The following is a 27,755-nucleotide window of genomic DNA, read 5'->3' as shown; positions in this document are numbered from 1 at the left end:
GCACTACATAAAAAAGAAAGGTTGTCCTATATTTCAGGATGAGAGGTGACCTGATAGAGGTGTATAAGATGACGAGAAGCATTGATCATGTGGACAGTCAGAGGCTTTTTCCAGGGCCGAAATGGCTAACATGAGAGGGCACAGTTTTAAGGTGCTTGAGTTACAGAAGAGATGTCAGGGGTAAGTTTTTTTTTCCCCACACAGAGAGTGGCGAGTGCGTGGAATGGGCAACCGGCGGTGGTGGTGGAGACGGATACAATAGGGTCTTTTAGGAGACTCCTGGATAGATTCATGGAGCTTAGAAAAATAGAGGGCAACGGGCAACCCTAGGTAATTTCTAAAGTAAGTACATATTCGGCACAGCATTGTGGGCTGAAGGGCCTGCACTGTGCTGTAGGCTTTCTATGTTTCTATGTTTCATATCAAGGGTCAATTCTTTGGCCTGTTGCTGACTGAGAGAACAGCTTATTAAAGGTTACAGAGAAACAATCGATTGTAATAACACCTGCACCCACACCTCACAACCCTTCCCACCATAACACAATAAAAAGGACCAGGTTCTACATCAAGATGAATATTGTGTCTGGGATTACCTTGGCAATGAGGGCCATAATGATTTTTACAACACTGGGGAATCCATAAAGGATTAATACATTGTCTGCTGCAGCCACGTATGAGGCGAGTTTGACCTGAACGTCGCCAAGGATCCTGCACCATGCCATAGGAATATTCAGGGTTTTCATGCCATTTGTTGTAGAAGTGAAAAATGTGTGGCCAAATTTGAGCCAGGCTGAGTTTTCTGTACTGACACAATTGGTAATCTGCGCCGTCCTTCAAACAGAATAGACATAATGATCTCAGAGGCTTAATTCTCAATATTAAGAGACAAACCTTATATGATATTAAGTTTAGCATTGATCACAGAACATTAATTATTTTTATTTTTTAAAAATTTACAACGAGGCTTAAAATTCTATTATGGTTCTACCTTGCAGAGCCAAGATATTTCTCTGTAAGAACATAACAAAGGTAAGGAGAAATCATTCAGCCTCCTTACATAAAGATCTTCACTTAACTTCTACCCCTATATCCCTTGATTCCTTTAATATCAGGAAATATGTTGATTTCTATATTGATTGCAATCAATGACAGCACTTTCACAGATCTCTGAATATAGAATTTTAAAGATTTCTAAATTTCATTTCTAAATGGTCAACCCTTTAATTTGAGACTACTTCCGCTGGTTCTAAATTCCTCAGCCAGAAACGGTTTTTCCCCTCATTTACGCTGTGAAGCTCTGAGAATTTTGTACATTTCAATAAAATCACCTTTTTTTTAAACTCCAAGGAATAAGTACTTGGCTTATTCAATGTCTTTTAATACGACACACCTCTGTTGCAGGCACCTTTCTGGTGACTTCATTTTCCAAACTATTCTTAATATTCAACGACTCCCTCAGGATATTCCAAGGTACCTTATTTGTATTGGAAAAACTGGCATGTATCTACCTTAACAATATGTTAAAGGAAATGACTGAGGAAAAATTATGACCATTATGGGCATCAGCAAATATAATCTATTTGACAAGTAGCTTCTGTAGTAACTGCACTGGAGGAACTTCCAATTACTTCCTTCAGGTAAATATTTTATAAAACGGCATTGGTTCTGAAGTTTAATGCAAACTTTCCACATAAAGTAAGTCTTACCTGAGGTTTCGATCCAGGAGGACAATAGGGAGGCTCCAAACAACTACCACATTTCCCCTAAACAGGAACAGTTCACAGTAAGCCATAAGCAACTTCTTTTTCTTAAAAATATTTGGAATCAGAATTTCTTTTTTCTGTGTTTAGGTCAATTGAAAGACATAGATCCATTTGCACAGCAAACTTGAATAGAATAGAAAGTGAGTTATCTGATTTTCTGCCCACTTAAAGCAATACATGGGAAATCTGATGGTCTTTCTTTTACATATCTACCCTTTTCTCATTGATCCATAGTAATCAGGAAGCAAAAGAGAAAATTTGTTCCAAATCTTTCAAAAATCCTTTGTTGTACAAAGAACAACAAAACCCATTCAAACTTAAATCAACTTTCCAAAGAAGAATAGTAAGATATTTTACTTGTTTCAAAACTTTGTGGACTATGAAGCTTATGATCATGAACTATGTCACAATTATAAAGGTCATTGGATAAAGAACTCAAACAAAAATTATAAATAATATTGTGATGCATCATCACAAAGGATCCCATACCAAAAGAAAACAGAGTAAAAGAAATACAGCATATATATTAAAAACATTTTGAAAAGAAGCAGATCAGTAAGCTGATGCACCATCAATAACTCTCGGAGATGGGAGGCGAATGATAGACTTTTATTAGCAGCAAAACTGAGCACAGCAACTCGGAGTCTGAGGGAGGAGCAGTGCCTCCAATCACCTTTATACAGGGGTCTATGGGAGGAGCCACAGGAGCAGTCAGCAGAGGGGCGTGTCCAGACAAGTAAACATAGTTTACCACATTCACCCCCCCTTGTTTTAAAAGAGAGTCCCCACGGGGCGAAGTTTCTTACAAATATATTTACAGGTCAAGTCTATCAGGCGGTCGAGTCTGTCGCTGCGATCTACGTAGCACCGGTGGTGAATGCACCAGTGACGGTGGTTGTGCTGGCTCCGGCCTGACTTGAGGTGCCAGCCCGTTAGGCGTCAGTAATCCCTCATGTGTGTGGCGCCCAGTATGGGAGTGTCGTGAGGAGTCTGTGTAGGGCTTGGTGTGCGCGGTGTCTCGTGGGTATATACATCGGTGGGTACGGGGTTCATAGTCACCGTGGAGTGTTCGGGGTAGGGGTCTGGTGCTCCTGCGGGTGCCAGGTCGCGGACGGAGACCGTGTCCTCCCACCCATCAGGTAAGACCACGTAGGCATACTGGGGGTTCACATAAAGTATGTGAACCCTCCCAACAAATGGGGAGTATTTATTGCTCCTCGCATGTTTCCAGAGCAGCACTGGCCCTGGGGACGTCAGCCAAGCTGGTAGGGTTGTCCCTCCCGGTGGCAGACTTCCTGGGAAAAGAAAAGAATCGCTCATGAGGGGTGGCATTGGTGGACGTACATAATGGAGCAGATGGAGTGGAGTGCCTCGGGGAGGACCTCCTGCCAGCGAGAGACCGGCAGTCCCTTTGACCTAAGGGCTAAGGGTGTGGCCTTCCACACAGTGGCATTCTCCCTCTCCACCTGTCCATTCCCCCGGGGATTATAGCTCGTGGTCCTACTAGTAGCAATACCCCTAGCCAGCAGGGACTGGCGCAACTCATCACTCATAAAGGAGGACCCTCTATCACTGTGAATATAGCAGGGATACCCGAACAGAGTGAAGAGTTGGCACAGGGCTTTTATGACGGACGTGGCAGTGGTATCGGGGCAGGGGATGGCAAAGAGGAACCGCGAGTACTCATCGATTATGTTGAGAAAGTAGACATTGCGGTTGGTGGAGGGAAGGGGGCCCTTAAGGTCGACACTCAGTCGCTCAAAGGGGCGGGCGGCCTTGATAAGTTGTACCTGTTCAGGACGGTAGAAGTGCGGTTTGCACTCAGTGCAGACTTGACAGTCTCTGGTCATCGTCCTGATTTCCTCAAGGGAGTAAGGCAGGTTCCGGGCTTTCACGAAATGGTAAAGTCAGATGACCCCCGGGTGGCAAAGATCTGCATGGAGGGTGTATAGCCGGTCGATCTGTGCACTGGCTCATGTTCCCCGGGATAGGGCATCAGGGGGCTCATTGAGCCTTCCAGGCCGGTACAGGATATCATAGTTGTAGGTGGAGAGTTCGATTCTCCACCTCAAAATTTTATCATTTTTGATTTTGCCCCGCTGTTGGTTGCTGAATATGAACACAACTGAGCGCTGGTCAGTCAGCAAGGTGAACCTTTTGTCAGCGAGATAGTGCCTCCAGTGCCTAATAGCTTCCACTATGGCCTGGGCTTCTTTCTCCACCGCGGAGTGCCGAATTTCAGGGCCTTGAAGGGTACGAGAGAAGAATGCTACTGGCCTGCCTGCCTGATTGAGGGTAGCAGCCAGCGCAAAGTCGGAGGCATCACTCTCTACTTGGAAGGGAATGGTCTCATTCACTGCATGCATCGCTGCTTTGGCAATGTCCCCTTTAATGCGGCTGAAGGCCGCGCGGGCCTCGACTGAGAGGAGAAATGCAGTGGACTTGACCAGGGGGCGGGCCTTGTCTGCGTAGTGAGGGACCCATTGGGCGTAATAGGAAAAGAAGCCCAGGCACCGTTTGAGGGCTCTGAGGGTGGTGGGAAGAGGGAGTTCCAACAGGGGGTGCAAACGGTCGGGGTCAGGGCCAATGACCCTGTTCTCCACGACATACCCAAGGATAGCAAGTCGGGTGGTTCCGAACACACACTTGTTCCTGTTATAGGTGAGGATAAGAGCTTTGGCCACTTGGAAAAATCATTGGAGGTTGGTGTCGTGATCCGGCCAGTCGTGACCGCAGACGGTGATGTTATCCAGATATGGGAACGTGGCCTTCAGTTGGTACTGGTCCACCATCCGGTCCATTTCCCTCTGGAAGACAGAGACACCATTCATGACACCAGAGGGGATGCGCAGGAAGTGATACAGCCTGCTGCCTGCCTCGAAGGTGGTGTAGGGACGGTCCTCCGGGCGGATGGGGAGCTGATGGTAAGCGGATTTCAGGTCTATGGTCGAGTACACCTTGTACTGAGCTATCTGGTTGACCATATCTGTGATGTGGGGTAGGGGGTACACGTCAAGCTGCGTGAACCTATTGATGGTCTGACTATAGTCCACGACCATCCTATTTTACTGCCTGGTCCGAACAACGACCACCTGGGCCCTCCAAGGACTTGTGCTTGGCTCAATGATCCCCTCCCTGAGCAGCCGCTGCACCTCCGACTTAATGAAGGCCCTGTCCCCCGCGCTGTACCTCCCGCTTTTAGTTGTCACAGGTTTACAGTCGGGGGTCAGGTTGGCAAACAGCGGTGGGGGAGGGATCTTGAGGGTAGAGAGGCTGCAAGTGGTGTCAGTAGCACGGCCGTTGGCATGGTGTTGGGTGGGATGTGCGGGTCAGTGTGTGTGTGTGTGGTCAGTAGCGGGGTATATGACGAGGTCCCACAAAACTGGGGATTTGTGACAGTGATTGGTGGGAGGGGCCCGTCATACTCCATTGTCACACTTTACAGGTGGCTCTGGAAGTCGAACCCCAATAGCACAGGCACACAGTTGGGGCATGACCAGTAACGCAAAGTCCCGATATTCTGTGCCCTGCACCACCAGTGCTGCTACACAACCCCCCGGATGTCTATGGATTGCGACCCAGAAGCCATGGTGACCCTCTGGCTTACTGGCCGTGTCACGAGTCCACAGCGTTGCACTGTGTCCGGGTGAATAAAACTCTCAGTGCTGCCCGTGTCAAACAGGCAGCTGGTCCTGTGCCCCTCCACCAGGATGTCCATCATTGACCTGGTAAGCTGGTGTGGAGCGCTTTGGTCGAGGGTCACGGAGGCCAGAGTTGCATCACTGTCTTGGTGACCGGTAAGCACCCGTGGGTCGGAGGCGGAGCGAGGGGGCGCCGACAAAGATGGCCGCCCCCATGTCTCGCTCATGGCGGGCAGGTAAGATGGCGGTGACCGAGATGGCCGCCCCATGCCTCGCACGCGGCACTGCTTGACCCCGCTCGTGGTTTGGACTTACAGGCCTTGGCGAAGTGGCCCTTCTTCCCGCAACTGGAGCAGGTCGCTTCTCGGGCCGGGCAGCATTTTCGGGGGTGTTTCTCGAGTCTGCAGAAGTAACACTTCACGGACTTGTGACTGGCAGCAGCTGTGGTCAATTCGCCAGCGGGTTGCGGAGACTTCACAGACTCGCGACTGGCAGCAGCCGAGGTTGATTCACCGGCATGTTGCGGGGTCTGCAGCATCCATGGGGCCGGTGGGAGATCCCGCGCTTGGACAGCGTCAGCATCGTGCAGAGTAGCGTCCAGCGTGTTGGCCAGCTCGGTCGCCGAATGCAAGGTAAGATCGGCATGTTCCAGCAGCCGCTGGCGCACACGTACACGGACCTGATCCCTGTAACGAAGGAGCCTCTTACCAGCAGCTCCACATGCTGTTCCGCCATCAGTCCCCTGCAGTCGCAGGCCCGCACGAGTGTCTGTAGGGCCCGGACAAACGCAGCGCTCGACTCTCTGGCCTGCTGCCGCTGTGTCGCTAAGTGATGTCTTGCATAGACAGTGTTCACCGGCCACAGGTACTGTCTTTTGAGGGCGTCCAGTGACCCTTGGTAGGTCGGCAGGCCCCTGATCAGGCAGTAGACCCACAGACTGACCCTGGAAAGGAGAATTTTGTGCATCCTGCAAGGCTCGGTCACACAAATCTCCAGGTACGATTGGAAGCATGCAAGCCAGAGTTCAAAAGCAATGCCGGCTTCTGGAGATTGAGGGTCAATATCCAATCTGTTGGGTCGTAAAATGCTCTCCATGTTTTAAAATTGCTGCTAATAAAATTGATGCACCATCAATAACTCTCGGAGACGGGAGGCGAACGATAGGATTTTATTAGCAGCAAAAATCTCAGAGACTGAGGGGGGGAGCAGTGCCTCCAATCGCCTTTATCCAGGGGTCTGTGGGAGGCACACAGGAGCAGTCAGCAGAGGGGCGTGTCCAGACAGGTATACATAGTTTACCACATGAGCACAAGTAATGAATGTGCAACAACAGCTCATTCACTCAATTGCCATTTATAAGTAGTACCATGGGACAGAGCAAACCTTCAAGTATCAACTTAGCAATGTCGCAGTGTGAATTATGTGAAGTATGGTCTGGGAATTGATGTTAGATGTATTGCCCTGTTGTTCTTTCCCATCTTAAGTATTTCAGAGTTTATTTGAGTATGAAGTAAAAATCACACAAATACGTTCCAGCAGCGTGAACTTAGAACGATCGTACAAAAATATCTTTCATTAATTAATAGTATATCAATATCCCCTGCCTCATCAATTCATTTTCCCCTCACCAGTAGAGCAATGAGAAGTGATACTTACAATAGCAGGGTGCATTGTAAGGGCGTCACACCGAGCTCCTACATGTGGTGGCTCCAAGAGTCTATTGATGCCGTACGCGATCCCACCATCAAATTCCAGGTGTCGTTGAACAATATGAGCACTTCCATCATTCACAATCAAATCCCCCTGAACCAAAGATAATATTGTATGAGCCACATCTGACGCAGTGGGCGGTAATGGCGTCATTAGGAGGCTGTGCTTTTACTCTCCTTGTCTTCCAGTCTACCACTACACTAATATTTTCTGACCTCCAACCATCCCCGACTCCACATTAAAACTTCTCTTGGAATTGCAGCACCCACAATTGAACAAACCACCAGCTAAAATAAGTTTAAACATTTAGCATGAATGTTAAGGCAGAGATCAGAAGAATCTTTCAACTATGGGAACACTTCAGCTTTAGCCAAGAAGCCAGTCATATTGAACAGTTCTCACAGACGATAACTAAAGGGGAAAATGTATAATTCTTCTAGCTAATACTCTAAGTATTACTCAGAGTACAACATATTGGCTGGAAAATATATGCAAGGTGAAATATAATAAAAGAGAGATATTAGGATTTTTTATAAATATTTATGTAAAGGAATTTCAATCTAATTAGCAGTGTGATCACTTGAGTCAGATATTCTCCTAAGAGGTTGACTATTGGTGGGTTCTCAATGGCTGAAGAGTCCGCTGTGGGATCCACATATTCTGGTGCAGTGTGGGCAAGAGTCAGTGTTGGCTGTGGTTAGTGGTTGGGTCTTTTGGACAATGTAATTACACAGAACTGATTCTCTATGCTGACAAAATGGCTGAGCAATAATTATGATTTGATATGTTGTTTAAAACTCCTCTGGACCGCACACAACAAGACAGAATTTCAGGGTTATTAATAAAGTAGAATTTGAATATAAATCCCTGACTTTTGCCAATTCAGAGAAGCTACTAAGCAGGATGGTTTCCAGTGGAATGCCACATACAGATTGCAGTTTCAGGGTTTCCCATAGAATGGGCAAGAATAACTGTCATCACCATTATGTAACAACACTGAAAACTGATCATTTTGCTGACAATACAATCAGAAAGGCTGGACCATAGTTAATCAATTCAATTGTTATTCTTTTGGATTTAATTTGGTTTATTTTCGCAAGTTTCTGCCCTGAAGATATTGGGGGTTTTGTTCCATATGCACTCCGAACCCCCAGTATTTTATTACATAGGTCACCTTTGTGAGATAAAGTAGTATTGATGTTCATGGGCAATTCGTAGAGTCATGGTCAATCCAGATTCTGTCATCATCCAACATATTTTCCTTCAAAAAAAAGTAAAGCTTTTGCCTATGCAGAAACACAGTAGCCACTGCTGTTTCTGTATAGTGGTCAAAAATAAGGACAGTGCTGCTCACTGCACTGTTTGCAACAGTGACTTTTCTATTGCCCATGGTGGGTTAAATGACTGTAAAAGAGGTGAGTTTAACAGGTGTCATTCATTCATTAGCATATCTAACGGTATTTAAACTAGCTGGCCAGCTGCTAAGGAGCTACTCTATTGATGTCCCACGTGATGAGGACGAACTCCCTGTAGACTTGCTTAAAGTTGTAATAGAATTAAAATAGACTCCATGATAATATAAGTACATATTTTAATGTCACATTTTCTGCAGAACCCAACTTGGTTTACAGATTAGTCAAAATCACTAAACAAAGTATTACAGACACCCTTGGAGGTCGACCGGGAAGGGGGGGGGGGCGATATGGGGTTGCAGGGGGCAGCGGTGCTACCTCTCTGAAATGAGTTTTTGCAGGGTGGGATGTCTGTGAAGAAAGGTGGAGGGGCAGGTAGTGTTGAGGAAGCATAGAGGCTGCAAAAGGACACAAATTAGGAGGATGGGCAAAGAAGTGGCAGATGAAATATAATGTCAGAAAGTGCATAGCCATGCACTTTGATAGAAGGAATTAAAGCATAGACTTTCTAAATGGGGGAAAACCCAAAAATCTGAGGTGCAAAGGGACTTGGGAGTCCTTATGCAGGATTCTCTATAAGTTAAATTGCAGGTTGAATCATTGGTGAGGAAAGCAAATGCAATGTTTGCATTCATTTCAAGAGGACCAGAATATAAATGTGAGGATCTAATGCTGAAGCTGGATTAGGCAATGGTGAAGCCTCACTTGGAATATTGAGAGCATTAGGCCCCTTATTTAAGAAAGGATGTGCAGACATTGGAGAGGGCTCAGAGGATGTTCAAAAGGATGATTCTGGGGATGAAAGAGTTAACAAATAAGCAGCAATTAAATGGTCTGGGCCTGTACTTGCTGAAATTTAGAAGAATGAGGGGTGATCTAATGTTGAAAGGCCTACATAGACTGGATGTGAAGAGACTGTTTCATTTGGTGGGATAGTTAGGACCAGAGAGCACAGCCTCAAAATAGAGGGACATCTAGTTAGAATAGAGGTTCGGAGGAATTCTTTTAGCTAGAAGGTAGGAGTCTGTGGGATTTGTTGCCACAGGTGGCTGTGGAAGCCAGATCATTGGGTGCATTTAAGGTGGAGGTCGATAAGTCTTGATTAGTCAGGGCGTGAAAGCATATGGGAAAGCGGCAGCATAATGGAGTTGAGAGAGAGAAATGGATTTACCATGATGAAATGCTGGGTCAAAAAGCCTAATTCTGCTCCTATGTCTAATCAAAATATATTAATCAATGACCTGTGATTCAAGGCACCTCTTGGAATGTCAACAGGTGTGGTAAAAAAAAGTTCATCAAATATGTTCATGAAGAATAGATAAATAATCCACAAAATTGATTAAGAATTAGTAATAATATCATGAAGAAAATCCAGCAGTATCTATTGTGAATGTGAACAATTCAACCCCAAATGTGCCCGTGTACAAGTTGGTTTAAAAAAGCCAAATTCAAACCCCAGGTTAACAAGTTTTCTCCTTAATTGTCCTCTTGTGAAACAGGCTGCCCTCCAATCATTGAACAGTTATACCAGCAGACAGAACATCCTTGCTGATGACCGACTGTAAGGAAGGACAATGCCGGGACCTTCTGAATGTCATGTTATTTGGATTTTGTCAGGGTTTGGTATGGGTTAGAATTTGGCAGAACTATTTAATATTCACTCCTGAAGCTCAGTTCCACATTATCCGTTGGTTAAAACTTACAATTAAAGTCCGACTGCAACTGACTGAAATCGTCGATCCTTGCATTGTTCTCTTGGCATTATTAAGCGGAAGATCTGCTGCTAAAGTCTGTAAATGAAGAACACTGCACAATCACTTCAAAGACATCGTATTCAGAATGTCTACTACGTTCTTATTTGATCACCAGAAGAAGGACTGAGAATATCTGTTATGCAGCAAAGACTGCACGCAATTTTTAAGAACCATGGATTATTCCTACAGACAGTCAAAGGCAAAAATAATATTTTACAATAGACAATAGGTGCAGAAGTAGACCATTTGGCCCTTCGAGCCTGCACCGCCATTCTGAGATCATGGCTGATCATCTACTATCAATACCCAGTTCCTGCCTTGACCACATATCCCTTGATTCCCCTATCCATAAGATACCTATCTAGCTCCTTCCTGAAAGCATCCAGAGAATTGGCCTCCACTTCTGAGGCAGTGCATTCCACACCCCCACAACTCTCTGGGAGAAGAAGTTTTTCCTTAACTCTGTCCTAAATGACCTACCCCTTATTCTCAAACCATGCCCTCTGGTACTGGACTCTCCCAGCATCTGGAACATATTTCCTGCATCTATCTTGTCCATTTTGTCTTATCTTATCATTTTGTCTATTTTGATTTATTTAGAGATACAGCATGGAATAGACCCTTCAGGCCCAATGAGCTGCACTGTCCAGCATTCCAGCCTAATCACAGGACAATGACCCATGAACCTACTAACTGGTATGTCTTTGGATTGTGCAAAGAAAATGGAGCACCCGGAGAAAACGTGCTCACAGAAAGGATGTAGCTTTTCTTACACAGAATGCCAGAATTGAACTCTGACACACCAAGCTGTAATAGCACTGTGCTAATCGTTACAATATAGTCTCTCATTACAGAGAGTTGCCATATTAGGCAACATCTTTTCTTTAGGGGGTTAGAGTTAATATATAAAATAGAGAAACAAAATTAAACTTGTTGCTAATAAAACTATTGCTCAAATTCACTGCTCTGATGGACTTCACTAAGAGTGTGGTGCAAACAGAGATACAGCAGTACTTTAAATGGTAATTTGAAAGGAGTATGTACTGGGAATAGAGAAGCAAGGAATGATATTGTTTAATTGATACTTAACCAGATAAAGAACATAAACCTAACTATAAGATAACCAGCCTTTGTAGTCAGATTGGCAATACAGGAAGAGACTATAGTTCCTTCAGGATGTGGGAAATTTGAGCAACAGATGTTGGCTTGAACAAGCACATCTGCAAGAACTATCTCTAACTACAATGACTGAAACATGGGATTTCAGAATTTGGAGCTATAGCCAATCTGATAACAGAGGGAATGTGATAGCTGTTTGGAGAAGCAGCTTCCATGTGTCATCACCAAGATAAGAATAAAGTGACTGAAAATGAGAATAATGGTGACAGAAGATCTCTGATAACTGACAACGAGAGGATATGATATTTCCATTTCCATTACTTCTCATTACAAAAGCCATGTCATTTTTAACTTTTCCATTCTCCTCACAAAGTCCTTCCCCTTTCTTCTTGCCTTTAACTGTACCCTATCTGGCCCTCTCTTGGAATTGGCCACAGTATCACCCATTAGTTGCACTCATCTCTGTATAACAAGCTATACTGAAGATGATAATTTAGAAATTGGTTCCAATAAAAAAATGATTGCTGTGCAGTTGAGCTAACTGTACTCATCGCTAGGCCTCTTAGCAGCTGTTGGGAATTGCAACCCCTGCCTTTCCAGGTGATTTTGAAACCAAATGTGTAAAAAACTGCAGAACCGGCCAATATTCATGCATTCATGCATCCAAAAGCACATTTCCTTTTTTTGCCAAATTCTACTGCCAGAAATCTTCTACTTCTATTTATAATTATGCAATTAATATACTTAAAATTAAAATCCCTTTACATTGTGAGGTGTAAAGGTTCTGCTCACTCTGCAGAACTTGCTCTGCCTTGGCATTACAGGGGCTGCAATGAGAAGAGCCATCAGGACCAAGCTTCCCGGTGTGATCCATGGACCACAAGCTGGGGCCTGATCAAACCTGCTGGGCCACCTGGCTGAAGGTTTCTGGTGTTGAAAGACCAGAACTACCCAATGACCCCAGGTTACATCACTGATGATGTGTCCCAGTGTCCTAGGATGTACTTCAGCATCATATGAACTCGTTCTACCAGCTTCAAAAATTTGCATTTATGCACCCAGAGACCCAAAAGGTCTTCTGCAAAAAAGAAAAAATAAGAAATTAGAAAAAAGACATAAAAAGGTTAAGAAATTTTGAATTACTCCCTCAACACGTGATTCAACAGGGGAAGGAAGAATGGTAAGGATCTCAATAGTTCAGAGCTGATGCTGTGCCAGCAACAGGGGAGAGCTAACCTGGTTGCAAATTGGGTAACGAGGAAGTAAAACACAAATAACATGGTAAAAATGGAAAACAGATATTGAAATCACACAACACATCTGGGTGAGGGCAAATCAGGAGCCATGGCTTACTGCAAAAGTCCGCGCAGGCTGAGGGGAATATGATCTGCTTTCAGATTGGGAGATGCGACAGCTCACAGGGAAGCAAGAAATGTGCTTTCCCACTCCATCAGGAAGGCGAAATGGGAGCATTCTCAGAGAATTTACTGTCTCTTCTGCAATACCAGAGACACGAGGCAGATGTGCCAAGAAATTAAGAGGATTATAGACTGCACGTCAGTGACCAGGATGCTTCACTCCCTGAGAGGCTAAATATCTTCTACGCCCGGTTTGATGCGCAGAAAAAAGTGCTGGCGAGGAAGGCACCCCTCCCCCAGACACTCTGTCTGGCTGAATTGAGGTGAGGAAGACCCTCGCAAAGCTGCTTGATAATATACCAGGTCAGGTCCTGAAAGACTGTGCAACCCATCTGATGAACATATTTAACATCTCTCTGGAACAATCCATTGTCCCGTCGGCTTTCAAGGCAGCAACCATCATTCAGTGTCAGAGGTAGCGACAGTATCTAACCTAAACCACTATTGTCCAGTGGCATTGACATCAACCATTATGAAATGCTTTCACCGGCTGGTGATGGAGAGCCCTGAAGCCTTTCTCCCAGCTACACTAGACCCTTTCCAGTTCGCTTATTGCTCAAATCGATCCACTAATGATGCAATATCCTTTTGGCTTCCAATACCTTCATACCCCAGAAACTGGTGGGGAAACTGACCTCGCCGGGTCTCAACCGCCCCCCCCCCCCCCGCAACTGGATATTGGACTTCTTAACAGTGAGGCCACAGTCAGTCCGTGTGGGCAGCATCATCTCTTGTCCCATTATGCTGAGCACTGGTGCTCCCCAAAGCTGTGTGTTCAGCCCACTGCTGTTCACACGTCGATTCATAACTGTGTCACAGGATCCAGTTCAAACTGTGTCATCAAGTTTGCAGATGAAACATCAGTGGTTGGCCTCATCAGGACACTGACGAGACCGAGTACAGAGAGGAAGTGGAGTGGCTGGTGGATTGCTGTGAGAAGAACAACCTAAGCCTGATTGTGGAGAAGACAAAGGAAATCATTGTGGACTTCAGGAAGGTTCAGACAAACCATCCCCCTCTGCGTATACATGGCTCCTGCGCAGAGAGAGTTGAGTTCACCAGGTTCCTGGGAGCTCATGTTACAGGTGACCTCGCCTTGTCCCTTAATATCACCTCCCTGAACAAGAATACACAGCAGCACCTCCACTTCCTCAGAGGATTGAGGCAAGCAAGGCTCCCCCTCCCATCTATGGAGCACCATTGAGAGGGTGCTGGCACGTTGCATCTCCATCTGGCCTACGAGCTGTCGACCATCAGGCCTGAAGTCCCTGCAAAGGACTGTGAGAACAGCTGAGAGGACCACAGGGGTCTCAGTCAGGGACATTTACAGAATCATATGCAGGGCCCTTAGCAGAAACTAGTAGAAAGCACATGACCTGGTTGTTTAAGGAACCCACCCAGCCACCGTGACTTCCTCCCATCAGGCAGGAGAACAGCCGGGATCAGAAACGGTTTCTCCCCATAGGCCATTAGGCTTCTGAACTCCCAGCTGCATTGTTCCACACCTCACAATATTTAATATTCATGCATTTTAGTTTGTTATTTATGTGTGACTCATCTATAGATTTTATCCGTACCTCATAAGTTATCACCTGCTATGTGTTTTATGTGTACTACTGTGCTTTACACACTGGGTCAAAAAACATTGTCTCATTTCCAGATAAATTATATAAACACACATGGTTAAATGACAATAAACTTCACTTGACTTGAGAAAAAAGAAAAAAGTAAATACAATTAATTGCATATGGGTAAAACACAACAAACTTATTCAAATGAGAAATGCTTTAAATATGCATGAGAAGGTGTCTTAAATCATTCTAAGATTGTGAAGCATAGAATAGGGATACAGATACTTTTGGTTAGCTGGTTGAAAGAAAGGAGGCTGTGGAAACCTACATTTTGAGTAAACACTAACACAGACTGAGAGGCCACTATTGTTCTTCAGTTTGTCATCTCAGGCCAGTTTATGCAATTTCTAACCCTCAGGGTAGTGTAGGTTTGATGAACAGAAGATTACTCCTTTAAGTATAGACTTACAGGCTGTAAGATTTAGTATGGGTAGAAATTTACAATTATCCCAGACCTTCATAATTATAGAACTCAATAGGAAAAGATTGGCAAGCTGAAGGATTTTTCATAAGTAAAAGAATCCAAAATAAATTACACACCTTGGATATTCCAAATTAGAAGTAAGTTGTTCTTATGTCTAAAGTTGCTGAACTCGTAGTTTATCTGGTTTTGAAAGTAAAATTCAGCAGATCTTTTCCTGCACTCCTATACACTAGATGACAGAGGGCCTGAGAATTACAACAAGTCTAAAGGACTAGGTCACGTGGTTTTTACCAGTTTCTATGCACCCACTTTTTTAAGATTTCTCTGTTCCTAAAACAAGATGGTCTTGTTGGACATAAGGGAAGGCATTACAGAGGCACTTAAGATCCGTTAGAGGGTCTAATCCCAGGTTGGATCATCCCAAAAAGACTTAATTCCATTTCCCATTTCATAGACTTATAGAAAGCCACACAACAAACCTAGCAGTCAGCAAAAACATTTACAAGGTGGAAACGTATACAAAGTTGTGCAGAGAGTTTCTGTAACACACCTTTGAAGAAGGGAAACACCTGGCAGAATCAATACAGACTCATCTTTGAGTGAATGCCACAAAGCTCCCACTAGGTGGACATCCTCAACTATTTCTGCACTTGCTTTTTTTTAAATTCCCTTCTACTCTTCCTTCCAAAATTATTTGAACCTTTACTTCCTTGTTATCAATTTTGCAAGTTAGTTCTCTCCTGTTATTGGCACAGCCTCACCTCTGTAACTATTAAGATCCTTATCATTCTGCCTTTCCCAGTTGAGCAATTCAAAATCTTCCTGCTTTTTATGTCTTTTTTTCTGATTTCCTATTTTTTTTTGCACAGCTCCTGGCTTTTCATATACTGCTGATTGCCAAATTGCTTCAGTGATAAGAAATTTCCGTTAGTAATACCAGTGGAAGTGTTTCTCAGATTGGAAAGAAGTTTGAAATGCTGTTTCCCCAAAGGTCAGTTCAATCAGACATCAACCAGATTTTGTTGGCAACTGCTTCAAAACCAGTTGCCCTTGTATCATTCAATGACATTAGTATTTAATTTTATTATAAATTTAAGTACATAATAATAATATTTGTATTTTCAATGTAGTTTATTGGAGAGACAGAGCTGATGTTTCAGCATGCTATCAATGCCAAGAGGTTTTGATCTCAAATGTGACTGTGGTTTCTCCCTCCCTCCATTCAGCATTTCCAGTAAATTTGGTTTTATTTCAGGTTACCAGCAGCCCAAGTATTTTGCTTTCTTTGTATTTTGACCAACAATAACTTTAAAATAGCAGAATTAGAAAACAAGTGATAGTTTTACAACTGTCAGTATTTCCAAATAGAACACAAACTTTATCAGGGATAAACAAAATACGGTTTTTACATACCTTTGAATCCCTGATCATGTGGAATTTTAAGTATGCTGCTAGATTGTGTCTGTTCTTTTTACTAAAAAGCCAATCTTTCCTCTCTTTAGGAAGAGAATTGAATGCTCCATCTGTTGGCCACATCATTGTGAATGGTTTGTGAATTGGATCTTCTAACAGAGGTATCAGATTTGTTTCCTAAAAAAATTGAAAATTTTACACTTACTGTTCTTAAAATAGAGTATTGCATTTCCAATATATACTTGAGGAAAATATCGTTAACACATTAAAAAAACTAATACAAACATTGTCTCAATTGATGCCACCAAGTGGCCCTTATGTATTATATGTAATTGAACTATCGAATTGTATAACAATGCATGCTGATGGTTTCCAACTGGAAACCACTCATGATCTGAAACCTGTGCCTTTCATGGCCTATTGACAATGTCTTTATATTGACTGGCAACAGGGTGTTGGGACAAAACCAGATATCAATTGTGATAACGGTTTATATTACAGAGTTAACAAAGATTGAAAAACAGGTTTAATCTTAGTTCAACTAACAACAATAAAAGTATGCCTCAGCACAAACAGAAAAGACCACGCTTTACTTGGACAACACTTTCATCTGGATCCTAGCAAGGGATCGACTCCTTGGCCAGCAAACATGTCTAAAAACTGACACAGATGCAGTAGACCGAACAACCTCTGTGCTGTAACCTTATCGTGTTTTCTCAAAAGGCCTCAGCAAATGACTTTCCAATCTAAGTAAAAATAGAAAATGATGAGGCAGCAACTGATGGAGAGAGAAAGAGTTAACATTCAGGTCAAAGAAGACTTGCAATGATCAGCCTTCAATATGAAATGTTAACTGTACTTCTCGAAACTGTCCTAGTGAACATTGCCAACATTTTCTGTTTATATTTCTCATTTCCAGCATCTGTTTTTGATGAACTTTCCAACTTCTGACTCTTAGCAAATGCGGAGTTTGTTTCACAATTCTCACTCAGTTATCCAGAGCCTTAAAGAGCACCAAACATGTTTGCCACTGATCCCCTTGGAAGTGAATCCCAGAAAATGCCTTCAACATGGATGTCACACATTTTATTTTCCCTTCTTAACCTGAAGCTCTCACTATGGGCTAGCTACAAATAAGAAATGCCCTGTTTTGTTTATTTCCACCGCTAGCCACAGAGGGTACAACTCCCAATATAAGCAATAGATCACTAAGGCTGGTGACACAGTAGCAGGTTGAAAACCTACATAAAAGTGAGGATGTGGTCAATCACAAAACCCTTTATTTATTTTGGTAATTTGTTGTTGGGAGAACTCCAGAAACTGTTCTACCTTTAAAGTACATTCTGATCTTCCACTACTTTCAGGCTTTGATATAATACTTACAATCCCTTAATAACTGGTTTTAATTTAAATATGGTATTTTTATTGTAAATCTTGCTGTTAATTCTATAAGTAGGTGATCAGATATCGCGGTGGTTTATTCAACCATGAAAGAGATTGTGCCCGCACTGAAGTTGAATCCATGAAAAATGGCTGTTTTTGCATATCTCATCTCAGTTCTCATACTCCTCTCATCCCACAATTTCTTCTGATGCACAAGCCAGCAGATGATTTGAGTATACACCTCCCATCTTCAGGATGGTCTCAGCCCAGAACGTTGATTGTTCGTTTCCACGGATGCTGTCCGACCTGCTGAGCTCCCCCAGCTTGTTGTACATGTTGCTTTGACCACAGCATCTGCAGTGTACTTTGTGTTTACCTCCCATCTTACTCTTTGCAGTCCATCCCTCATGTCTTTCTCCTCTCTGGTACTCAGGAACCCGGCCGGAGAGCAGCAGCAGAATGGGAAGCGAGCCAAGTGCAGACAGACCATTGCACAATTTCAACCATCCAGCCTCCAGCTTAGACTCAGACACTCTGCCCCCATTGTAGAGATTAATTTGCAGCTATCATCTCCATGTGGTGATTCACTAGGCACAGTTAGCCAGAGAATGTTCTAGCTGCCACTTCCTTCGACATGAATATTGCAAAGGAGTCTCATGACGTGACAGGCCAGCTCTAATGTATGTGTTTCAAACCAAGAAGCATGCAGCTTGTACAAGATGTTGTGGGAAGCTATCTCTGCCCAGCATGCACCTCCATTTGTCTACCTACTGCCCCAACCATAATTTCAGTTCCATTGTACATGTACAGAAGTTATAGAACATCTTGTATTGGAATGCAGGCTTGGTTTGCTTCCAAGACAGTTGAGACTAATGTCACAATTTCTCCAAGCACAGCTCTTACAGCAATTCACCAGATCTCAGATTGCTCATTTCTCCTACCAGAAAACCGTATTCATGGGAGGGAGTGATTCTATAAGAGCTTGCCCACCTTGCACTCCCAACAATGTGGACCATACCTTAATGTAACTTATTGACTGTTATCCCTTTTGGGACATCTTGAGGTTTGAAAAGATGATATATAAAAGCAAATAATTTCTTTCTGCCCAACTGTTTGCAGTGCATCTTAGGAACACTTCCACTCCACAGCACATTTGCACTGAAGCGTTACAACAGCCCAATAGCAGAGCACCATGCTTAACAAGAAGGAAGATGTCTCACCTTAATCAAATTACTAAATATTTTGTATCCATTTTCACTTGCAACTGTGCTGAAACTGGACTGCAAATGAAGAAAAAAAAACAAGTGAAAGTTTATTTCAAAATTCTAAGGCAGGATATAGACTCCAATCTTAAAACTATTTTCTTCTCTGTTACACAGGTCCATAACACACTGCAGATATTGTAAAGGAATGCTCGGATGCACAAGCTGACTCCCCAGCTCCACAGCCCCCACTGGATTTTCCCCTCGATGGCAATAGATTTAGCTGCGATGTATTTTCAGATATGACAATAGTTCTCCAGTCCCTGCCAATGTGACTGCTTCTCAAGTGTGATCATTGATGGTAAATTTGGTAGCCCCTTTCGCTCAGAGTGATGAAAGTCTGGAACTGATGCCTAGAAAGATGATGGAAATGTAAACCCCCATTACATTAAAAAAATACGATAAACAAATAAAGAGCCATAATCGGCAGAATTAGAGCTGGGAAGTGGGATTAACCTAAAGCACAACTTTGTCTGCCACATGCTCAATGGGCCAAACTGATAGCTTGGCCCAGAGAATCATAGAGCACTACAGCACAGAAACAGGCCCTTTGGCCCATCTAATCCATGTCAAACTATTCTGCCTAGTCCCATTGACCCTCACTTGGACCATCCAGACATTTCTTATATGTTGCAATTGAACCTGAATCCACAACTTCCACCGACAGCTCTTTCCACGCTCACACCATCCTGAGGGAAATGGTTTCCACCCAGGTTCCCTGTAAATATTTCACCTTTCACCCTTAACCTATGACCTCTAGTTCTAATCTCACCCAACCTCAGAGGAAAAAGCCTACTTGCATTTATCGTATCCATACCCTCATTAATTTGTATACATCTATCAAATCTCTCCTCATTCTCCTATGCTCCAGGAAATGAAGTCCTAACCTCTTCAGCCTTTCCTTATAGCTCAGGTTCTCAAGTCCTTTTAAACTTCCTCTGTACTCTTTCAATCTTATACAGACATCAATGTATTATACAGATCCTACATAACATCCCAGCTCCTGTACTCAATACATTGATTATTGAAGGCCAATGTGCCCAAAGCCCTCTTTAACAACCCTATCTACCTGCGATGCCATTTTAAAGGATTTATGAAACTGTACTTGCAGATTTGTTTGTTTGGCTCGTTAGTCAGTGCCCTGCCATGTTATCTCATAGTGATCAGCAGAGGAACCTAACTTTATTGCATGGCTCTGGTATCTAAATATCAAACACTGACAACCTGGCTCAGTCTACTTAATTGAGCATAGACTGCACAATTATGAGTTGTTTTATGAAAATTATACAAAATTGTGCTGAGTTGCACCAGCAATTTGTGTGTGCTGCTCTGGACTTCTAGCATTGATCTTCTGATAATGGAATGTTTGCTGCTTTTAATGATTTTATCAAAGGGATTTTTTCATCATGGAACTTACTGAGATGTGTTAGCTTCTCATGCTCTACTCACTCCCAAGAAACTTGACTCTTCTCTTAAAATGGAACTGAATGGGGATATTTTTGCCTCACTCCCAGCAGGTTATTATTAGTCTTGCCTCATTATCCAGCTACATCTGATGTTCCCAGAGATATTGAAGTGCATTGGGTTACCAAACAATTGCATGTTATTTCTTGAATGAATGGGGTATTGAATTATTTCTGCATTTAGAAGTAAACATAAAGAAATCTTCTATTTGCTAACTTTTTCACCTAAATTCCCTCATATTGCCATCATGGGGTGCACTCAGCTAACTCAGTGTAGAACAGCTATTCCACCTGCAGAGTCTCTCAAATGTGTACTTAACCCCCGACAGTGATTAGGCTACCAGAATCCATTTTCATAAAACTATAACATGTTGTTCAGACTGTTTTCACACAAAATTGGGCGCCATGGTAGTGCAAGACAGTTACAGCTCCAGAACATTCCCGAGTTCAGAGTTCAGTTCCGGTGCCATTTTGCAAGGAGTCTCTGAACATCCTTGGGTACTCTGATTTCCTCCCACGGTCTAAAGATGTTCTGGGTCATTGTAAATTCTCCCATTACTAGGTTAGGTTTAATCGAAGTTGTGGGGATGCTGGGCTGGTGTGGTTCGAATGGCCGGAGCAGCCTGCCCTGTGCTGTGTTGTTAAATTTGCTGTAAAACATTCTCCAATTATGTTGATTGAGCATCAACCTTGGCAGTGTTCCTTACTCTCCAAGCACCACCAGACCTACTGAGTAGATTCAACAATTTTTGTTTTTATATCTAGTTATCATCTGTATTGTTTTGCTTTTTAACAAGGTGAGACCTTGCAATGCAAATATGTCCATTAAAAATAACACCAGTTTGCCTCCTGTATTGCGCAACAGGTTCAGCGATCACATCGGACGGAGAAACAAAGTTGAAATTTCCAGTCAGTATCCCTTCATCAGCACCTGAAATTTTACCTCTGATACTGCCCGACTTGCTGAGATACACTTGGAGTATTGTGAGCTGCTTTGGATCCCTTAACTTAGAAAGGATGCTTTGGAACTTGTAAAGATTCCAGAGGAGCTTCACAAGAATGTTTCCAGCAATGAAAAGGTTAATATATGAGGAGTGTTCAATGGCTCTGGGCCTGTACTTGCTGGAGTTTAGAAGAATGAGGGGTGTTCTCACTGAAACCTATTGAATATCTAAAAGCCTAAATAGAGTGGATGTGGAAAGGATGGGTGAGTCTAGGGCCAGAGGGCACAGTCTCAGAATACAAGGACATCCCTTTAGAACAGAGATGAGGAGGAATTTCCTTTAGCCAGAGGAGGTAAATCTGTGGAATTCATTGCCACAGATGGTTGTGGAAGTCAAGTTATTGGGTATATTAAAAGTGGAGGTTGATGGGTTTGTGATTAGTAAGGGCATGAAAGGTTATAGGGAGCAGGCAGGAGAATGGGGGCTTGAGAGGGATAATATATCAGTCATCGTGGAATAACTAAGCAGACTCAATGGGCCAAATGGCCAAATTCTGCTCCTATGCATAATGGTCAAAAAACAAGATTTAATTGTAATTTCCAGTTTCTGTATGTTTCCTTTTTGCTACTATGTTGTGTGCTTGTCTATTATAAACAAGGATATTTAGCATGACATATTTCCAGACTTCCTTGAAACCTACCGGAGATGAAGTGGATGTTCGCATGTTAGACTCCAATTTGAATGGAACCAAAACTTTGCTGATATAATGAATAATCCCATTTGCCGCAATGTAGTTTGATCTAATGATTTGCACATCTTCATTCAAATAAATAGCATTCTATTTAAGAAGATAACATAGATTTAGAACAATATAATAAGAGTAAATCAGCATTTAAAAAAAATTGCAATCCTTTCATCCATTATTCCACCGTCAGATAGATTCAGTATTTTTGGTTTATCAAGTTCCATGGTCGAGCATACAAACATCTCCTTGGGTCCACCTTGTCTCCTAATCAGCCTTTCTGACTTAGTGCAAAGAATCTCCTCAGAATACATACATCTGTTTTTAGACTAACCTGAAGTAGAGAAGAAGGCAGTTTATTCTTTGGACTGAAATTAAGTGGATGATATTCTACATCTGTAGAGAAAATCGGTGATTTCCGTACAGTTAACATATCTAGAAGTGAGCCAAAAGTCATCTGGGTCAAAAGCAAATGGATCTGGCACTAAACATAAATATCATTTTGAAGTATCAATAAACTTATATTTCCTACAAGGGTGGGCAAAAGTATTACCAGAACCCAACTGCTTAACAGCACTCTGGGAGTACATACACTCCAAGGAGAGTAATAGTTCAAGAGACATCATATCTTTTTAGGAGGAAATAGAATGAATCTTTTATGCTGATAAGCACAACTTGTTTATAAATTTTTAAAATCCTGAGTTACATCATTTAAACAATGGATTAGGAAGCTGTTGCGTTTAAACCACACGATGCACTTTAGTTTGCACTATTGACTTTCAAGTGAGCAGTTTCAAGTTCCTGGGTGTCAAGATCTCTGAGGATCTAACCTGGTCCCAACATGTCAATGTAGTTATAAAGCAGGCAAGATAGCGGCTATACTTCATTAGGAGTCTGAAGAGATTTGGCATGTCAACAAATACAATCAAAAACTTCTATAGTTGTACCGTGGAGAGCATTCTGACAGGCTGCATCACTCTCTGGTATGGAGGGGCTACTGCACAGGACTGAAAGAAGCTGCAGAGAGTTGTAAATCTAGTCAGCTCCATCTTCAAGGAGCAGTGTCTCAGAAAGGCAGCATCCACTATTAAGGACCTCCAGCACCCAGGGCATGCCCTTTTCTCACTGTTACCATCAGGTAGGAGATACAGAAGCCTGAAGGCACACACTCAGCGATTCAGGAACAGCTTCTTCCCCTCTGCCATCTGGTTCCTAAGTGGACATTGAATCTTTGGACATGACCTCAGTTTTTAAAATATACAGTATTTCTGTTTTTTGCACATATTTTAAATCTATTCAATATACCCATACTGTACTGTAATCAATTTATTTATTGTTATTTTTTTCTCTTCTATATTATGCATCGCATTGAACTGCTGCTGCTAAGTTAACAAATTTCACATCACATGACAGTGATAATAAACCTGATTCTGATTCCACCACTGATTAAGAAGAAAACAACAGTCACAAAGGTAAAGTGGAAAAGCAATAACAGAGGGCACTCTGGCAAATTTATTTTTCTCTGTGATCTAAATCAGAATGGACAGATCTCCACCGTCAATAACTAATCTTGCTTTTTACTAAGCAGTTCTTACTGCTTACTTCACATCAGTAATTCATTGGAAAGTGACATTCCCCAATACAGTGGGATTCATTTGACCTTTTTGAAAATCACATGAAAAATTCAAAGATAATCTTAAAATTTCTCTTGACACTGTATTGCACTGTTAGACTTATATACAATGTGACAAGGCATTATTGCAGGTGAATGAACATGGAGAGGACTGGGCAGTTCTCAATAAACTGGAAGTAACTAGCAGACAATGACACCATGAGGCTACGTATATTGACACTAACCTATCTCCGATTTTCTCACACCTGTCAGATTATTTGGTGGCATTGAGAAAACAGAGGCTCAGAGTGAGGGCAGTAACAGAAATAAAGGATATTGAAATCTAAAGGTTTTGAAATTACACTATGAGATCAACATCAGATATTAGTAGCACTGTCAGTACTTCCCGGGATATCCTGCATCACAGATGAATAATTAGTGCAATATCCTGAACTAAACAAACACACCCACCCACCCTGAAAGACACCACTTTGTAAACCTTGCAGGTACCCTGTACACAGGGACATTGTTGTATTATTGACACATCCTGTGGGTTAGCCTAAAACTAATAGACCTTTCCTGTGAGATATCCTACAGATCCTGGGGATCTCCTGTGATAACTGTCACAATTTCTGAAGTATAACTGCACTTCACGTGGGATATCTTGAAGTAAAGAGACCTATCCTGTGCGCTATCCTGAAATAAAGATACTGTTCCTGTGGGGAATTCTGTAGTACAGACACACTTAATAAATGGTACAATAAGGTACAAATATACACCCTGGATATGTCTTGTACTATAGAGACAGAAGTTATGGGATATCCTGAAGTACAGACACACTCTGTGGGAAATCTTGTAGTACAGCCACACTTCCTGAAGGATGTACAGATGCACACCCTGGGCATATTCTCTAGTACAGCCACACTTCCTGAAGGATGTACAGATGCACACCCTGGGCATATTCTCTAGTACAGCCACACTTCCTGAAGGATGTACAGATGCACACCCTGGGCATATTCTCTAGTACAGCCACACTTCTGGGCAAATCCTTCATCACTGGGGATATCCTAAAGACATATATCCTGAAAGATGTACTGATGTCCATATAAACTACGGGGACACACTAAAAGAAGGATATACCCTGGGATACTTATAATACCGGCTGGCATTTTGCAACAGTGGTGGAGGTGGATACAATAGGGTCTTTTAAGAGACTTTTGGATAGGTACATGGAGCTTAGAAAAATAAAAGGCTATGGGTAACCCTAAAGTAATTTCTAAAGTAAGTACATGTTTGGCACAGCATTGTGGGCCAAAGGGCCTGTATTGTGTTGTAGGTTTTCTGTGTTTCACATCCAGTGAGATCTCAAGTACTGACATACTTACCTTTTTTGTGGAGATCTGAATGTTTTTCCCAGATAAAGCGACAAGGGTAGTCTGCTCCCTTAGTTCAAAATCTAACAGATCTTCACAGCCGACTATGTGATATCGAAGTAAATCTTTTATCAATCCACTTGATTCCCATTTTTCTATCTGTTGGGAAGTTAATTGGATAAAGGAGAGAATTTTAATGGAAGATAAAGGAGTTTTGCATAAAGTATTCAGAACAAGGAAGTGAAGAACTTTGTCAAGGCTTTGTATTTCCAGCAGGAAATTGTTTATCGGTCTATAACCTGAGGATAAGTAACTCAATTTTACACTGGTAGTGGAGCAATGCAGCTGTGATTTCCCAATGGACACTGGCCACGTGCCAGGTCCTACTGTCAGGGTGAAGCAGCATCAATGCTCTGCTTCTGTGGCCCTCGAGCAAAGGTTTGGTTTTGGGGCTTAATCTGATTAGGGCTCCTGATGAAGTATATTAAGCCAGAAGTGATGCCAGACTGACATAGCCAGCAATAGCTAGTAACAAGAACCAGCCCAGCTCGGAAGCCCCCTCCTCTGCATTGGAACCCTGATCTCAAGGATTCACATCTCCTCACTGTACTTTGTATTCTGATCACCTTGGAGGCTCCTGACTATCCCAAGAGTTCATTGTTTGCACAGCTTTGCAAAGCTATGAAGTTTACTGAGAATAGTGAACATTGCCAACAAGAAATAATTAACATTCAACTGAAATAATATGTAAACTTTATATTCAAGTATAGCAAGTTCAGCTGGGCACATTCCACACAGCACTCTGCAGTTACAGCATGCAATATTTCTGCAAACTCATTTTCTGTGAATTTCAGTTCACTCATTACATTTGAATTGCTAAACCTCAGAGGATAGAATTTGTTGTTTTTTGCACATACTGTACTAAACATGTGAATTAGTACCTTACGTGCATTGAATTCAGCTTCTGAATTTCAGTTCCTTTTAAAAGAGGCAAATTTCAGAACAGAATTTCATTCATGATCTATTTTGCTTAACACATAAAACTAAGTTGAATTTCTATAGCTAGCTTGCAGCCAATAAGAAATAAATACATAGTAAATCAAAACTATTTCCAGATTTTGGGGGATCCACGCTTTCTCATTTTTACACATGAAGTCCTCCCCTGAAAGAGATGCTGACTTGGAATATTGTATAATCCAAATAAATGATGGAGTCATCCTCTAAAGTAGTTGAAGCCAGTGAATTTGAACAGACTATTCAGTGCTAGGAAGACACACCAGATCAAAGTTTTTTTTATCAAAAATATTGGGGGAATTAGATATAGAGCCTGGAGAAGGAGGTACAATACATTAGCAAATGTTAATATACCTCCTTCTGTTTTGCAGTGTGGCATTTATAACAACAGCTTCCAGGTTCAATTCCCATTGCTTTCTATAAGGAGTTTGCAAGTCCTCCCCATCACCACGTGGGGTTCCTCTGAGTGCTCTTGTTTCCTCCCGCATTTTAGGATGTACAGGTTAGAAGATTCGAGCAACACACACAAAATGCTGGAGGAACTCAGCAGGCCAGGCATCATCTAGGAAAACAGCACAATTGGTGGTTTGGGCCAAAACCCTTCAGTAGGACTGTTTGCTATCAGGTTAGCAGATTATTTGGTCATATGGGTGTAACAGGGACACAGGCTCATTGGGCCAAAGGGGCCTGTTACCCTGCTGTAAGTCTCTAAATAAAACTGGTCAACTCTGAACAAAGCAGATTGTATGTTTCTTGTTGCAAGATGAACACTTTAAAAAAAAATTAACTTATGAGGAACTAAAATGAATGCAGTTTATACAGCTACCATGTTTTGAGAAAGTGCATCCTGTTTCGGCACAAACACAGTGAATGGCCCAGTTCCTTTGAGTTCATTGATGGAGTTCCTCTATAACAGTTCAGAAACAAAAAAAAAAAATCAAAGGAAGATTGAGCAATATTTCAAGAGATAAATTTCAGGAATCTTAACTGGAAAATATTAAAATGCTCCATTGCTACCTGAAGGTATCTGTGGAAGGCAACAAACGTTGGGTCTCTGGCAAGTTCCTGATTAAACAAAATAATGTTTTTTTGTTAAAAACTCAATTACTTAAGGGCACAGAAACATGATCAAATATATATATAGTATTTACTGATGATATGTTAATTAAATAATAACAAGTAAGCTTATAGTTTTGCAGAACCCACTCTAAGTGGGTCAACATCCTGAAATATAAACATATTTTGGAGTGAGCTAGCTTAGCCACATTTGAAAGGGATATTTACAAGCTAAATTACAACAAAAATGAAATGAAGGCTGATAAAGATGTTAACTTGGTTTATTGGGCACAAGCAGAGTAACCTCAGAATAAATATGTATCAGATCACTTGCCACACCTCGAGTAAGGCAGAAATGCCAGTGAGGTACATTAGACAAATCTTGGGCCACAAGCCCCATTTGTTCAGGCCTCGCCATAGCAGCAATGGGCCAGGTAGCAGGGGAGCCCACCTACTATCCGTCCCAACATGGCTTTATGAAGGCTGCAACTGAACTAGAAAAGTTGGCTTGGACAGTGGGAGAATCCCAAAACTATTAATCCTTGAGATGAATTAGTGACACTGAGTGTAGAGAGGCCTGGCAATAGTACTGGCTTAGGGGAGGAAAGGACAGAAATGGAA

General features: G+C 42.4%; 1 protein-coding gene across 2 annotated transcripts in view; it reads right to left on the bottom strand.

Moving 5' to 3' along the window:
• The window catches only part of stab1 (stabilin 1), a 323,963-nt gene that overhangs the window by 53,917 nt on the left and 242,291 nt on the right, over positions 1–27,755 (bottom strand). For both annotated transcript variants that reach the window (XM_059944646.1, XM_059944645.1), the window contains exons 46-55: positions 27,096–27,143; positions 26,905–26,985; positions 25,077–25,223; positions 22,038–22,175; positions 18,889–18,948; positions 16,286–16,462; positions 10,230–10,316; positions 7,061–7,207; positions 1,707–1,763; positions 594–831 (exon numbers count right to left, since the gene is read on the bottom strand). In XM_059944646.1, coding sequence (XP_059800629.1) covers positions 594–831; positions 1,707–1,763; positions 7,061–7,207; positions 10,230–10,316; positions 16,286–16,462; positions 18,889–18,948; positions 22,038–22,175; positions 25,077–25,223; positions 26,905–26,985; positions 27,096–27,143 — 1,180 coding nt within the window. The remainder of the gene's footprint in view (positions 1–593; positions 832–1,706; positions 1,764–7,060; positions 7,208–10,229; positions 10,317–16,285; positions 16,463–18,888; positions 18,949–22,037; positions 22,176–25,076; positions 25,224–26,904; positions 26,986–27,095; positions 27,144–27,755) is intronic.

This window comes from Hypanus sabinus, chromosome 19 (assembly GCF_030144855.1).
Source record: "Hypanus sabinus isolate sHypSab1 chromosome 19, sHypSab1.hap1, whole genome shotgun sequence".
NCBI classification, from domain to species: Eukaryota; Metazoa; Chordata; class Chondrichthyes; order Myliobatiformes; family Dasyatidae; genus Hypanus; species Hypanus sabinus.
This window is presented reverse-complemented; position numbering and strand designations above follow the sequence as displayed.